Genomic DNA, 17,111 nt, shown 5'->3' with positions numbered 1-17,111 from the left:
CCATACATCTACCCTTTAGATCTCAATAGATTATATGTCCCTGATGAAGAAACTCATCATCCTTGCATAATGCTGCCAACACCATTCTCTAGGATTATGTGTTCAGTGTGATGAGCTCTGCAGTTTTTCATCTCTTAGAATGCTCACCTGACCACATCACCATCTTCTGTATTTTTGATTCTCTGTAACAGAAGCTGTAGATGTAACTTCTCACTACTTTCTAAAAAGTAATTTTCTTCTTACCACTCTGGCAGTAAGGCCAAGTCTGTTCAGAGCGCGACTTATAGTGGTCAACAGTTTCTCCCACCGGAACTGTTGATCTATCCCTTCTGAGACCATTGACATGTTCAAAGCTTAGGCTGATTTTTTTTTATAACCTAAACCTTCTTTTAGCTTCTCATGTAGCTTCATTATTTTTCTTCAGACTTTTCATTGATGACTTCAAGCAAACCTCTAAAACCGTCACAGAACATCTGGATTGATACTGGCCATACATTATGAAGTTTATTTATTAATAAGGGGACATTTGACTGGACTTCAGTAGATTCTTTTTAGTGGTTTCAGGGAACATAAATGCATACTTTATACATGTTCAGATTTTGATTGGTTAAACATTTAAAGAGTGGGAATACTCTTTTGACGCACTGAATGCTTTTTGTTCATTTCTGATGTTATGTCATCTGCTGAATATGTTGCTCCCTTCTAGAATCATATTGTGAAACCTTCAGTTCTTCAGTTTATAGACCTTGTAGTTGTTATCTAAAGCCAGCTTTATGCTTGAAAAAGTGGGAACTGAAGGAAAACATGCAACTGCTGTTCGCACATGTGACAGCAGGAAATTGTCCATATGAGAAGTGGAGAAGAGAGAAGAAATACAACAGCATGAAGAATAGGTTTTGTGTTAACAATTTAGAACATGATACACAAGAGCCACTGTGAACTTCGGTGCTTATGGTTTTCAAAACTGTGAGGATGGAGTATAAGACTATCAGCTTGATATATAGTAAAATAATTTCAAGGTGAAATAAAGCCAAAGCCATATCTGAAGTGATTGCTGCATGTGAAAACAGACCAGGATCATCATATCTTTCCCAAATGAATAAAACTTCAAAAGTGCATTTATGGAACTTATTACGTAATGCATTATAAAGTTCATTCTAAAGCAAAATCCTAGACTTCAATCTACATTGCATAATTCTTTTTCTTTGACTTGAACTTTCACAAAGTTTTGTAAAATAAACTTTTTACCCCTAAGCTATATGAACAAAATGAATGCATTAATAAATAAAATGAGAATACTGTGGCAGCAAAAAGTTTTTTTTTTTCCTTTAGTGATTACAGTTGAGCTTTTTATATGCTGAGATTAAAACTGCAATGTCTTAATTGCTTCTTGCTCCTTATTGCCTCTTAAGGCTATATCTCAAGTGTCACAAATATGCTGAACTTTTAATGCAAATGTGGAAACTTCATGAGGCAGTCAAATGAAGAAATAACCAATGTAATATCTGATCTAACTGGCAAAAATGAGAAGGAAGAAGAGAAAGATCCAATAACAGATGCAGCTAAAAACACATACCGCAAAAACACTACAACCAAGGATTCTGTTATTATTTCAATAGAATATGAAATCTGAAAAATATCAACTGAACATTAGTCAGATGTTTTATTTGTAGACTTCAGGGAACCTCACAGGCCACCTTCTACACCTATATAGACAAAAATCAAAGCAGTTTTATTATATGAATTCGTCTGACAAATGAATCACATTTGCACTCAATAAACACATGATTTCTACATTTTTTTTAGAATATGAGATCCAGTTGCTTTAAGCCTTGCTGCAAAAAACCAACCTGAAATGTCAACACAACTTGCTAAATGTGACATTTCTTCAGCAGCAGCTGAGAACTGCAGTGTTCATCTTTTTCAATCTTAGTGGGATTGCAGAAATAATCTTTTCACAGATATTGAATGTCATTAAGTCTTGTGAATCATGTTTTTTTTTTTGTGCCTTCTTTTAGGTGTTTAAGGATAAGGTTCTGGGTTACTTTGTGCGCAAGAAACGGCCGCAGCGTTGTCAGAGCGACAATCTGGTAATTACTTTTTCTTGTTCTCTCTGAATGGAGGTGTCTGAATGAAATGAAGGTCATGTATCACTGAATGAGCTAAAGAACAACAAAATGTCTATTCACATTTACAACACTAAATAGTGTCACATAGTCAGAAAAGACTAAACCTCATCAAATGACATCATGAACATCTGGGAGAAATGGTATGTTTATCTACAAAACATACTAACCCACTGAAATTCACATACCTGTGCTCTATATACATTTTAAAGACAGTTTTTTTAGGGGTTTTTTGTGGAAAGAAGCTAAAAAGTTTTGTTGCTGATAGATATTTGAAAAAAGTATTTTTCTTGGTGAAAAGAAAAACGGTCAACACGCCAAGACAACAAAAAATAAATCTAAATATTTTTCCACAAAAGACAATCATTTCAATTGTAAAAAGTGAAAATTTAGTCAAATGCAAGCTTTTTAATCTGCAAAAAAATCCTCCTCTCATATTTCAGTGACTTCTTAATTCAGTAAACCAGTAATGATAAAAGTAATAGTAATAATTCCGTAATAGAGGCAGAACAAGCAGATACCCTTCAGTCACACTCCTGTAAGACGTGCCAGCTCGATTTAAGCTTGCATTCCACTTTACCTTCTCTCCCCTACAGCAGTTCACAGAAAGAACTGCTGTGAACTGTTCTTTCTGTGAACTGCTGTGAACATGTTGCATGAACTGAGTTCAGAGATGGTGTATGTTTTATAATTTAAACCTAATATTTCAGATTTGTTTTTCAGCAACTGTGCATCTGAGAGTTACCTATGAATTATTTCTTCAGACGTTAAAAAGCAATACGCATGCAAATATCTTAGCAGCAGTGGACAACTCTCATAACTCACAAAGCATGCATGGCATTAGAAATTCTTTCTCACAAAAAACAGTTATTCTTTGCATTGGTTATGGAGTTATGGAAGAGTACACTACCAGCGACCGGTGTGACGTAAAAGATGAGAACAGAACATATAAAGCAAAACTTTCTGATGTGAGATAAGTGGTTTAAAAAACACAAATTTTAAAGATGCTCAAGAGAAAGCTAATTTACTGATTGTAATTTTGACCAGAAAGGAATTATATGTTCTGTCTTAGCATGTGTTTTGTACAGAAATATAAATAGTGATCTACTGCCTCAGTATTGATATTGTTCCTGCTTGGATTTTAGCCTAACTAATCTGGCACCATACTAAATTAAGATGCCAAAAGAGGCATAAACTATAGTTAAGGTAGTTACTGCTTAAACCTCTCAGCATAACCTCACCTCAAAAGTCATGAACTAATAATTTCTAAAAGTACAATTTAAAGGCTCTACCAGCAATCACTTAAGCAATTTTCATTCCATATGGCATCTTATTATCACAGAGAGTTTATGGTTCTTATCACAATTAGTTTCACACCAATTCCTTTTGCACTATTCTTTATTTTTAAAGTCCATAATCCTGTGTTGATAAATATGTAATTTAAGTTTATTTAGAGGTGGAAAACATTCTTGCTTTCCTGTAATATGGCCGGAACAGTAGAGCACATTCACATCCAAGAAGGCAGAGGAAGCTATTAAAATAGATTTGAAGGTTTTATTGGTCTTTTATGTTGGTGTTGTTTTCAGAGTCAACTATCTCATTTGAGCAAAGGGAAAGATTTTCCTTAAATCACAGAATTTTGTGGAAGCCAAATCTACCATGCAGTATCCAGGTGAACCTCCACCCACCTCATGACTGATAGCAGAAAATCATCATCTAGATGTTACTAGCCATGTATCTATAATCATAATATATATATATATATTATATATTCAGCATGTCAGAAAAAGCTCAGCCTTACCGAAGCTAAAACTGTTCTTGTATTTCAGTGTCATTGTAATTAAGGTAATTTCATTAAACTTAATTTACATGTGACCATTTTTTGTCCTTGAGTTTATTCCGCTGCCCATTAGGCAAACAGTTTTCAGAATACATGAAAACGCAATGCGTGTCACATTTGGGAACCAAGAAACATGGCACGGAAAATAAGTTGTGTCCAACCTTTTTTCATTTTCTGCATGAGGAATTTTAGCTTGTGCATGCTTGGTTGGCTAGGGTTCAGAACTGATTTATTATAGAGTGAGAAGTGTGTACAAAAAAATGTTTATTGTGTTGCGACAGAGTGAAGATGCTGTTTATATAATGGGCATGAGCCAGTACACTAAAGAAGAAATTTGTTTAAGTTTGAATTTAATGGATTTCTCCTGTGGGGGAGGGAGCATTTGCTTAGTGCCCTCTAATTGCTTTTTAAACTGTTTATCTTTTGTGTTTAGCTCCATATACACTCCCTTGAAAAAGTATTCAGACTCCTTATACTTTGCACATTTTGTCATGTTACAGCCACAAATTGCAATGCATTTTATGAGAAGTACATGTGACAGATTAACACATAGTACTAAATAACTGATAAACAGAAGGGAATGATATAAGGATGTTTTCATTTGTTTTTCAATTAAAAAAATTGAAAAGGGTGGCATGCATTTTGTGTTTAGCCCCCCTGAGTTAATAATTTGCACAGCCACCATTCCCTGTAGGTACCACCTTCAGACTTTGGAGGTTTATCTCCAACAGCTTTACACACATAGAGACTGAATTTCCCCCATCCCAATCATATATGCTGAAATTTGTGGTTGTGACATGAGAAATTTTGAGAAAGGCCAAAGGTGTTTAATATTTTGCAAGGCACGTATGTCATGTGGTCACCTTGCAAGAAACCATCACTATCATATTTTTTTCTGTTCAACACTGTGGCATGCAAAAGTTGGGCCAAGGAGTGTCCAAACATTTGCACTGTCTGTTTTGACAATTCCATTGTCATATCACCATTTACACATAAAGTATTTCATCTCCAATTGGATTTGAGAGATAGGGTGAGAAGCTCAGTCATCCGGGAGGGAGTCAGAGTAGAACTGGTGCTTCTCCACCCTTAGAGGAGCCAGCTGAGGTGGCTCGGGCATTTGGTTAGGATGCCTCATGGATCCTCCCCTGGTGAGGTGCTGCGGGCGCGTCCCACCAACAGGAGACCCAGAGGAAAACCCAGGACATGCTGGAGAGACTGTTTTCCAGCTGGCCTGGGAACACCTTGGGATTCCCCTTGAGGAGTTGGCCCAGGTGGCTGGAGTCTGGGCTTCCCTGCTTAGACTGTGACCCTTCCCCGGATGGGTGTATGGATGGATAGATGGATGGATGGATGGATGGATGGATGTTTTATTCTGAATTCTCATTACCCCCATTGATCATCAGCACATCTGGATGTTAGTAGTCAGTCGTTCATTAAAAAGAAAAAAAAAAAGCTTTAAATTTAGTTTGTGGAGACCCTGTAATGCAGTTTCTCCTCAAAGTTTACCTTATAACATTTACATTGTTTTTTTTATTTATTTATTTTCATTTATATCACCCTCACCCATCTTTCTTTTCATCATGTCTATTCCAGGAGTTTCCAGAGAACCCAACCAGCCCTGGTGTCACGCCTAATCATGCCCCCAGGTAGCACACCCCATTAATAACAGATGCTCCCTCCCATGCTGTCCCTCTCTTTCATTCATACCTGAGATTCATGCCATGCATCAGTGGTTATTAAATAATTATTTGGCAGTCACAAAGAGAGGCGTGATTAACCAGCTCCGGTGAGCTTTTTGATATATTTTCCTACGCCAGGACAGGTCGGTCATGAAGAGTGTCTGTGTTTTTAGGCTCACAAAGAGAGACAGAGTTGGTTGGATTCTCCAAGTGCCTCTAAAATTTACTCTCTGCACAGTACAAAACCTGCTCCCTCCACTGAATAATGATGCTTTCCCCACATAAGTTAAAGTACAGCACTCACGTGAAAATAAAACACATATTTACTCGGTTGTGCAAAACATCGGGCCACTTGAGACCCATTTGTCTGCCTGCAGTGCAGAGGTCCATTCAGCTGCAATGCATTTCCGGCTTGTGCCAGATAACATCACTAGATCATCACATTGTGACGTTATCTCAGGCCTGCATGCAATGAGTTTGCCTGATTTACAAGAGGGTGGTTGCTGGAATAATATTTTTCAGAGTAATACACAATAACGACAATTCAAAGCCTTTGACTCATTCAAAAAGGGATGTAATATACAGATTCACTGGACACAAAGTGATATATTTCAAGTGCGTGTTACTCTTTGTGATGATTACGGTTAGCAGCTAATAAAAACCCCAAACCCTGTATTTTCTTTATAGAGTATTAGAATTTTAAATACGATCAGTAAAAAGGACATTTAATCCTGAAATGCTATGACATTTCAGGATTAAATGACATATATCTTTCAGAATTACAGTCGTCTCCCGACAAATGTCCAGATGGTCATTGACACACCACTCTAAGAGGATGAGCTACAAATTTCATATTGTGAAGCAATAATTAGGAAGAGCTCCACAAGGCATGATCTGCAGCTTTAGTCGGTGTAGTCATAGCAACCACATGTAAACGCATCCAGGACATGTCCTACCGCTGTGTTTTGCTATTCCTGAACTAGAGAACATCAGAAGTGTCTTGTTTGGGCTCAGGGTGTGAAAAAGTGGACTCTGGATCAGTGGTCCAGACACCATTTCAGTTAAAAGTCAATTTTGCATTTCATTTAGAAAAAAAAAATGCAAATCAGCAAACTCACCTGATCTAAGCCCCATAAAACATTTATGGATTATTATCAAGATGAAGCTTAGAGACAACCAGAGTCGAGGCTGAATGTGCAGCTAAAGGCCATTATCAAAGCAACATGGACTTCCTTAACATGTCAGCAGAGCCGCATGCTGATCACATTCAACACCAATGTGGTAATTACTGAAAATAGAGCCATGGATAAGTCTTAAGCACTTTTACTGTACAAATACATGGACATACTTTTCAGTAGATGTTTAAGAATTTAATATCTTTTTTTTTCTTTAATTTGGTCTTATGAAATATTGAAATAAAAAAAATGAAATTAAGGTTTCCTTTAGCTATAAATCATAATCATCTAAATTATTAGAATTAAGTGCTAAAAATATATTACTATGTGTGATGAATATGTATAATAGATTAGTTTTGTTTTGTTTTTTTTGAATTATTGAAATAAACCTTTTTTTAAGATATTCTGATTCATGGAGAGGACTTGTATCTGCATTTACCTAAAGGATTTGTTCTTCTGTACTCAGGGAAATGCAGACATACAGTATGTTGTTGTGTCAAATTCCTAGAGCTTTAGAGTTGTACTTGTTAGTGCAAAAACACGACTAAAAATATGTTGTTTTCTTTCTCCTCTCCCTGCTTTCGTTCGTTTCACCCCACCACCACCACCACCCCTTTACATATGTAACATCTCCAAATCCAAACTCGTTACTTTCTCTTTCCCTGCATATGTTTATGTCATTTATCATCTTCAATGAAATATCCTGCCCTTGTGTCTGTCTCAATGATAATCATCTGGTCTATATTTTTTTTTTTTTCTGGTTTTGATTAATTTCCCCTCACCACATTTGATTTTTTTTTGTTCTCTTTGTTTCTTATGTCCAACTTTCACTTCGATTTTATCTGTTTATCAACTTATTGGTTTCCTCCTTCTTCGCCATCTCTTCCTCCCTTAACCCGGTTGAACTCATCTTCCCTGCTTCCCCCTCCCCACTCTGTTTTTTTTTTTCCTGCAGAGCACATGTGACACCCTCCGGAGTCACTCGGACAGTCTCGGATTCACGCCGAACATGTTACCTCGTCACCCGACTTTAGGCAACTTTGAGGAATTTGCTTGTTGATGAAGCAACGCAGGGGCTGGGGGCACATTTCGAGACTTGACGGCAAACTGTGAAATAATTTGTGCATTCAACAGATAAGCATTAAGTGTATGCTCAAAAGCAGTATGACAGAAATACAATATCATCATCAACACACACAAAAAGAGACCACTTCCAAAACAGAACTCAGGTTTAACACCCATGTGAAGGGCATCAATGTTCATTGTATCCACGTTTCATTTTGTACCTTTGGTTTTGTTGAACTGTCACTTTAAATCAAACAATCCGCACAGACAAATCTGTCTAAAAATGGGTCTACAATCTATGTTGAGTTTTGTAACAGCATCATGTCAGTTTTGCTGTGTATCAATGAAGAAAACAACTGGTATGTGCAAAAGTGTTCATTGTTTTCAGTACTATATCTCCCACCACTTAAACCAGAGTTGCATTGAATAACCACATACTTTTAAGAGGTAACAGTTGGTTGAAAAAGCTTCTCAGACCTGAATGAGAATACATGACTAATGTTGCCTTTCGCTACATTGAGACTATGAAATGTCTCTAATTAGACAACTGTGCTTACTTGACTTTGCAAAAGAGCAGGAACTTCAATATTTGTATATTTGCTAAAGCATTATGTATTATTTTACAATTGCTATGCGACATATTGAACTGAAATTTGATTTAGTCATTTTGTTATTTTTGGTGATGAAAAAGGCATTTGATTGTATTTGATTTGCTTACGATATATTACATTTATTTTGGATTTGTTTTGGGAGTTTTTGTTGCTTTTTTCCCCCCATTTTGGTTTTACATGGATAAATGGATGCTAGCCACTTATCAGTTCAAATAACATGTATATGATAATATGTTTGATCACAGAATCTTAAAAGCACATATCTGTAATTTAATTCATCCTAGTCAACAAGGACATTTCAGCAGTGCAAAATGCCATTTTTTTCACAGTCATCATGTCCGATACCTAAAATATCATTCTTTGTCTGACTCACGCACCAAATTTTTCATTTGCCAAACTTATTTACTCCTTTTCATATCTTTCCTCTGAAACAGAAGTCCTACCAGAACACATGACCTAATAAGTTATGTTTCAGTTTTTAATTGTGAGTCAGAAAATTGTTCTGACACTAAGCAACATGTGGTTCTAATATTTACTTATACTGCATTGGTATTTGGATCAAATTATTGTTTTCCTTTTCTATATGAACATCTTGGACTGAAATTTCCATGTCCTACACACAGTCTGAGTGTCCTCAAATGTTCAAATCATATTTTGCCTTAGCTAATTTTAAAATTAGGTCGGGCTAACCTGCTGTAGCAGCCTTTCAAAGCTTTCGGCATGCAGATGTGAGTGAATCTTCATCAGTACAGACAAATTGGAAAGCATAGCACTAGAAAAAAAAGTGCTAATATTGAATCATCGCAATGACATTTGTGTAGCATTTACATACATTTTGTAGCAGTACAGAATATGTGCCAAATATATTGCTTCTCTGAATTGTGACAGTCATCCAAGAAAAATATATGACATCACTAAAAAAAGGCAGTGGCTGCCTGGCTTGGCTAGAGATCAAGTTACTATTGCTGCAGTGCCAGACAGGTAAAAAGGTGATAATGCAACTTTTGTTTTCTCAAAGTCACATATCGTCATGCACCAGTGAAACATAATGCAGATATGCAATATTGTGATGGAGGGTTTTAAATAGCCCTGTACATTTTGTACAAACAGCTTTAAAAAAGACTCTTTCAAATTCCATGTTTGAAAGCTGAAAAACTATTCGGAGCATAGGAGAGGTTTGATTAGATGTTACAGTGGCCTGCCATAATTTCTAGGGTGAGTTTCCTTTCTTCACTATAAACGAAATGTTCTGATCACAGATGAATGTAAATCAATCCAACAAATACAAAGTTCAATTTTGGCACTGAAATTCAGAATAAGAGTAAGATAGGATTTGAAGTTTGAATGAAAATACTTTATTTGCCAAATCACATAGGAAGTTGTTGAACACATTACGAATTTCTACTTTCAAGTTTTATCACTAATTTGTAATGCCTTGCACAATTTATTAATCTTTACAACATTTGATAGCTTTAAAACTTAATTGTATTTTATTGGGATTATATGTGATAGACCAGCACAATGTTCATATCTAGAGGTGAAAAGGCTAAATATTTTTTGACATTTGGGTGCTGTAACATCAGACACAATATCAGATGAATAGAAGATGAAGAATATCGTATAAAGAATCTCAGATGAAGAAATTGAAAGAGATAAAATGGGATAATTGTAAAGAAAATGTAAAGATGTATATTTACCCTATTAAGTCAGAGTTTCAGTTGTTCTACAAAGAAGAATAGGAAGACATTTTTAATGTCAAGATGGACAAACCCTTAAAGACCTGCAGCTGTAGTTGCAGTATTGACTCAGGGTGGCTAAATACAAAACCAAGACCCATTCTTCAGATTAAATAATTTTTGAATGTAGACACATTTAAAAACAATGCATCTTTTACTTTCACCTAAAACTTATGGACTAATTTTGTCTATCATTTAAAATCACAATGAAGTAACCCTGAAGTTTCAGACTCTAGTGTAAAAATATGTGGAAAAAGTGGGATGAAGCACTGTAATATTTTGTCTGCTGCCATATTTGTCTGAAAACCTACCAAAACTAGCACTGTAATGGAAAAATAAGAGAAAATAAAATGGCAACAGGGACAACAAAATTGACAACTTTCACTGTGAATGAACAAGAATGATGCCAGATGATACCACAACTGAATGCAAAAATAGTGGAAGGGGGATGTATTCTAAACTTTTACTTAACTGAAATTTGAAAACAAAGGCTTTACATATATTTACCAAAATGAAGTTTCAATAGGTGATAAAGAAACACTTAATTCTGGGAGGTAGAGCTGGGTCTCTCCTAGCCGTATCAGCTGACGTGAAAATATTACTTTGGTGAGGTGATGAAATTTACATAGACCACTTTCATCTCTGGGTGGGGGGGGGGGGAGATTTCAAAAAATGAAAAATTAATTAGATTTGAAAAAAAACCGTTTGGCTTGCTGCTGCCCTTCTTATTTAACCTGTTCTTCCATCATAGTGTCTTAAAGGTACTCAGCAGCACAATCCCAGGTGATAGTAATGTATACACTAAGAAGAGTTTAAAAAGACTGGTGACATTCCTAAACTTGATAGAAACTTGTAAATACCTGCAGTCAAATGCTACAAAAAAAAAAAAGTCACAGATACTTATGTAAACCATTGCATATGAATATTTATAAACTGATAAACACACATAGATCTTCTTCTTTCTTTATCCATTAATAGGATTTGAATTTCTGCGTCTCTTTTTGGGGATTACACGCCGACTTATTAAATAATTCGCCTCAAAGCATCATAACCATGCTTCGCAGCACTACTCAGTTTGGTTGATTTATAATAAAGAGCTACATTGTACAAATTGACCACTGTATACAAACATTATTATCCCAGAAAATGTAATAAGTCACAAATAACAGTTTGTGATGTATAAATGATCTAGTATAATAAACTATATTTACCCATCCATGCTTAAGTACATAACTTTTCTTATCTTGGTGTCAGGCTTCTTCCTCTGTTTCACTGTTATTTAAGTCCTTGTCTCTCAAATATCGGACCTGTAGGTACTGAACAAAAAGTCTCAAACCCACCATTCTCTTTCTTTCACGTGAAAGGTTTTAGATGTAACAGTTTCATTTTATGGTGTTCAAACAGCTGTAGGTTTATTACTTTGTAGTTTGTGTATTAGATGACTGTTGATGTGAAGCACAAACCCTTGGAAATTAGCCATCGCTTGAAAGCCAACGATGGGATGTCTGTGATCCTGACAGCCTTGTGTGGCTCCAATTTAAAATGACACACACTGTTAAATATGATGTGCCCTTGGCTCTGACAACAGGAACAGGAACGGAGCAGACTTTTTAAGAGATTTTACATTTTCAGGACAAAAAAAAAAAAAAGAAGATAAATGGAGTTGCAGTAAAAGCAATAAAGGGGGAGATGTGGTTGTTATGAGAATGGTGTAAAAAAAAAAAAAAAGGAGAGGGATTCGAGCTACATGAATATAGGTAAATGTCATTAAATTAGAATATTTTTGGTGAATTTATTTCAGTAATTCCATCCAGAAAGGAAACATATTTCTAGCAGTCATTGATGATAATGACACATTTCTTTTTATAATTCTGGTCTACAATCACTAAAAATCCAGTATTATTTACATAAGTCTAATAAAAAAATGTTTATTATGAAAATGATATATCATTATCTACACAATCAAAAAATATAATTGCTGAAAAAGCTAGTTATTCACATAGTCTCGTACCTGAGATTTATATTGGAAAGTTCAATGAAAGGAAATGTTTTGTGAGAAATAGGTGCACAAACAACAGCGTTAATAGGCTTGAGATTATAAAACAAATTGTTCGGACATTGCTGAACCAGAGACAATGTCTAAAGCATCGTACTTGAGCTTAAAAAAAGGACCTGAATGTTACCCAATGGTCCAAAGTGCTCTTTTTAGTTGGAAATATATTTTGCATTACATTTAGCAATCGAGCTCCCAGAGTCTGGAAGATAAAGCACAGAATCCAAGTTGCCTGACATTTAATTTGAAGTTATGATAGTCAGAGATAATTTGGGGAGTCATGTCACGTACTAGTGTTGGTTCACTGCCTGTTTCATAAGTTCAAAATCAGCACAGCCAACTACCAATACATTTTATAGTACTTTGAGTCTGTGTGCTTAAAAACTCTACCCTCTAGACTTGGCTCCATCCCACACTACTTTATTTACCAATACCTGTTCAGTGATCAGGTTATCACGATACTTGATTCATCATCAATCTGGATTGCCCTAAGCCCCACAGAGAATAAAGATTACAGGAAAGAAGAGAAAGACAATTTACCAAACTTAACCCAACAGACAATTTGAAGGTCAATATGAAAATGGTCTGCATTCCTTAACACATCAGTAGAGCAACGGTAACTCAGTGCCACGATGCATTGAAGCAGTAATGCAAGCAAAAGAAGACCTGACCGAGTATAAAATACAGTACATGGACATGCTTTTCAGTGGGCTAACTTTTCTGTATTAAATATTTTTTATTGGTCTTATGTCCTAATTTTACAACAACAAAAACATTGTTTTGTATTTTTATTAGCTGAAAGTCAATCTTTAAAGTCAAAGGTAAATGTTTAAATATATTACAGTGGCTATTAATTTTATATACGATACAGAATTACTGAAATTAATTTATCAGTTACATTCTAAATTAATGACATTAATCTGCATTGAGCAGCAGGAGTGGATGTAAAATAGAAATCTTCCAATTGTAACACAAAGGTATGAAGGTGGCCATTGTATTAAAACCATCACCATCCAAACATTTAACACAGAGGTGCCAATTCTTGTTACACTATGATGCTGCTCTGATGATGCTGCATTGCTCTGATGGATTTGGGTGGGAGTCGAGTTACTGGGAAAAACAAAAAATAATAAATAAATAAAAAAAACTGACTCAACTTTTCTGCATACTCTGGAGATCCTAGATGAGGGCTTTGTTGGAATGTCCCAGGTCTTTACCTCTAACCCCAACCCCTGCCTTATTACATGTAAAAGAACAGCAGAGTGTACCTGAGCTGGCAGAAATCATCAATGAACTTCATGAAGTTGATATTTACTGCATAGCTATAGTCAAAATACAAGTATTCTACACAAACAACTATTTTATGCTAATATTTTACAGCGAATCACACATTTTCTCCTTGCATGATCATTATGTATTCCCAATATATCAGATCTATCAATGTAATGATAGCTATGCTGTTCACTTTGTATTGTTCAAGGTGTATTTCTGGAGTCAGATGAATCAAAAAGGGTTTTCTCCACATCTTTATGAAATGTATTTGACAATAACACACACAAACCTCAGTTATTTAACAAAGGTTGTTTAAATATATTGCAGCTTAAACTGAAGCTAAGGTGTGCCTTTAAGACAGATTCTTACAGGTAATATCATTTTACCCTACCCGACACACGCATCCACAAATATCTGGAGACCCGGAGTTGTTTCATCTGGCTCTACATGCGCTATGTGTATTTTACTGTAGATATGTGATTTTAACTCTGTACATTAAATAGTTATTACACACTTGACTATGTGGTTGCCCATAAATTAAAACGTTTCCCCTTTTTAAAAGATGTTGACCGACATTTTATATCTGTTTTGACACATCGGGTATTCGACATGTAGAAGAAAAACAAATGTGGATACACCATTTGTTGGGGAGGAGGGGACAAGAAATGTCTAAATTTGTATATTTAAAATTCCTGCACAAGTCTATTTCTGAAAATGAGATTGCGATCAACAGTCGAAGTTTCTCCACATTAGAAAAACTGGACCACGCAAGAGAGCTGTTAGCACAGACCTTCAAGTTGTTAAGGTTAATCCCATATGAAAATGATAAATGATTTAAAGAAAAACATTTAAATTGTTATGGTATACTTTGCAAAGACAGAATATTCAGCCGTTATCTCCCATATCTGAATCAGATATAGATTCAGTGCCATTTGGTAAGCTATGAATGTCACTTTACAGTATTTGCAACTTTATAGGTTATGTTGTATAAAACATAAAATCAAAGACTATCATTGGGGTGTGTTATGGTGGTGCAGGAGTTAAGCACAACCCATATATGGATGGAGGTCTTAGTTCTTGACACAGCTGTCGCAGGTTCAATTCTAGGTCTTGGCGACCTTTGCTGCATGTCTTCCCCCTTCTCTCATTACCCACTTTCCTGTCAATTAACTATCAAATAAAGGCTACTAGAGCCAAAAAAAAAAAAAAAAAATTAGTTAAAGAATAAAGGTTTTGCAAGCACAAAAAGCTAAAACTGTTTAGGTAGAATCAAAAATGTATCTATGACATTTAAAATATGTAGCACAATATGTCATTGATACCTGGTCAAAATGATCTTTAAGGTGCCAAGAATCTTTAATATTTGTTGTGTAATTATGGATATTATGGATAAAAAAAATGACAAAAAAAAAAACAAAAAACGTTGAAGTTTGATTTAATTTGTAATTTTCACATGTATTTATCTAAAATAAATCAGGTTGACATCAGTTTTTTTATCCCACAAGGTTTATCCTTTTTACTTAGCCAAATATGGATTCTTAATGGCCTTAACAAAGTCACAATGTTTGTCCAAAGTTCTAATGAATTCAAATACAGAAGCCAAAGTGCAAAACCCATTCTTCATTCAAATAAAGCTTCTTATTGCTGCTGTAATCCACAAAACAAAGAAGCAAGAAAAGAAGTTGGTTTTGTTTTTTTCTTTATAATTTAAGTCAAAAGCACACATCCTTCAAACATTTTAAATGCTTAAAATGTCACTAAAATCCAACATATCTACGCAACTACTGAGAATACAATTCTGTACCAACTAAAGGTTTTGCTACATTTTTAAGTAAAAGAAAACAGACATTCCTTGTTTAATAAATACATGCACCCATTAACTATTTTACATAATTCAAATGAAGGAAAAATATTTCCCACAGTGACACAGTTGCCTTAGATACCACTCAATCTGTTGGCTTTTAATAGCAAAAGTATCACTGTAATGATCTGGAGTGGAATAAAACAGCTAATATGTTAATATGGCAATTACTAAACAGAAAAAGCTCATGGTGCAAAACAGTTTACAGAATTAGATGCGTTTTCTCTTTAAACTAGTAGAAAACCATAAAAAAAAAGCATTGCAGAGATAAACGGTGTCAAAATAGTAAAATGTTTCACAAATGATCATGTAAATATTGGTCTACTTATTTTCTGTATTATTCTGAATGTCTGTGTTTAACGTGTAATCTTCAAAACTATTGTGACAAAGTGCACAAAAATAAATACAAAGATGGAAATAAAAAGCCTGAGAATAAAAACGTATATTAATAAAGTTGCTTTTCATACTAATCTACAATGGTCAGTGGAACAAACACTTCTGAATCAGCATTTAAAGTATAAGAAACGGTAAAAGTGTGAAGTCCTCAGAGTAAAAATAACTTGCGGTCTTTTCATCCTTCTGTGTGATATTTCTTGGAAAATTGTTTATTTGGTAGCAGCGACAGCTGGGGACAACAACATCTGCAGCTAGTTTAGCCTCGAGAGAAAAGAACAAGTTTATACTCAGAAAAATGTAATTAAATCCTACAATTTACTGTAGCAGTTCTGAGAAGGAAGCTTGCTGCTTCCCTGTGATAAGTACTTAATGAAATCCTTACTTCCTCGAAGTCTGATTAAAAAAAAAGTAAAACTGTCAAAAGGGGGAAGCATTTGCACAAGGGGGGTCGGGAGGGTGTCGTCATTACCAACAGCAAAATTTAACAGGGAGAATATAAAGTATTCAAATCAACACATATCTATGCACCAAAATACCTTAAAGACCACAGATATAAACCGAATGAACACCAATTACCGGATTTTAACAAAAAAATAAAAAATAAGTTGGCTTTTAATGTAGATATTAGTCGCATGTGGCACCTGCCTATCTGATAAGGCATGTGGTTCCATTAGCGTTATGGTGCATGTATATTGATAAGCTCCTCCAGGCAGACCTATTAAAATAGCATACAGAATCTGTCAAACGTTTGAAGGCAGATAACTCTCTTAGGTTCTTTATTTAGAGTTAATATGGACCAATTGGCCACTGGGGCTGAAGGTAACGGCTCGTCTAAAAAGGTAGCCAAACCAAAAGTGGCCTTTTAAAGCCGTTACAATCTCAAAAATGTTACAGCCAATCTGAATAAATTATACCTTCCCTGCACCCTAATGGACATTAGCATCAATAGAGAGGGGGACTGGAATGGAAATGTAAAGTGGGGACAGTGCATGAAGCAGACAAATCTAATCAACAAGGCTGCCGTCATGCTGCCGATTGATGCAAGATAAGCTGCTTGTATGCAAGCACACATTGATGCTTCACTGAGCTGCCTCTAAATTACCAAAGTGGAACAGCAACAGCTTTGCAAGAACACTAATAAGGCATTAACAAAGTGCGAAATAACTTAAATATAGTGCTACAGTTTTGTTCACAAGTTTATATACACTCATCATGGGCAATAATCAAATTCATCAGTAGAAACTACTTGAACTGCATTGTTACAGTCCTGAGTGAAGCAAGTTGCAACCCCCACAGA

At 35.3% G+C, this 17,111-nt stretch overlaps 1 protein-coding gene across 6 annotated transcripts in view; it reads left to right on the top strand.

Moving 5' to 3' along the window:
• asic1c (acid-sensing (proton-gated) ion channel 1c) overlaps nt 1-14,070 on the top strand; it is a 109,721-nt gene extending 95,651 nt beyond the window's left edge. For 5 of the 6 annotated variants that reach the window (XM_015059717.1, XM_015059716.1, XM_015059720.1 and 2 more), the window contains exons 9-11: nt 2,019-2,090; nt 5,560-5,612; nt 7,776-14,070. In XM_015059717.1, coding sequence (XP_014915203.1) covers nt 2,019-2,090; nt 5,560-5,612; nt 7,776-7,854 — 204 coding nt within the window. In that variant the 3' untranslated portion in view covers nt 7,855-14,070. The remainder of the gene's footprint in view (nt 1-2,018; nt 2,091-5,559; nt 5,613-7,775) is intronic. The other variant, XM_015059715.1, reaches the window with a different exon arrangement.
• Nucleotides 14,071-17,111: the final 3,041 nt, after the last annotated feature.

Source organism: Poecilia latipinna, unplaced genomic scaffold (assembly GCF_001443285.1).
Source record: "Poecilia latipinna isolate Pla-1442-1.1 unplaced genomic scaffold, P_latipinna-1.0 Scaffold1653, whole genome shotgun sequence".
Taxonomy (NCBI): Eukaryota; Metazoa; Chordata; class Actinopteri; order Cyprinodontiformes; family Poeciliidae; genus Poecilia; species Poecilia latipinna.
The sequence above is the reverse complement of the archived record's forward strand: the minus strand, read 5'-3'. Positions and strand labels throughout refer to the sequence as shown.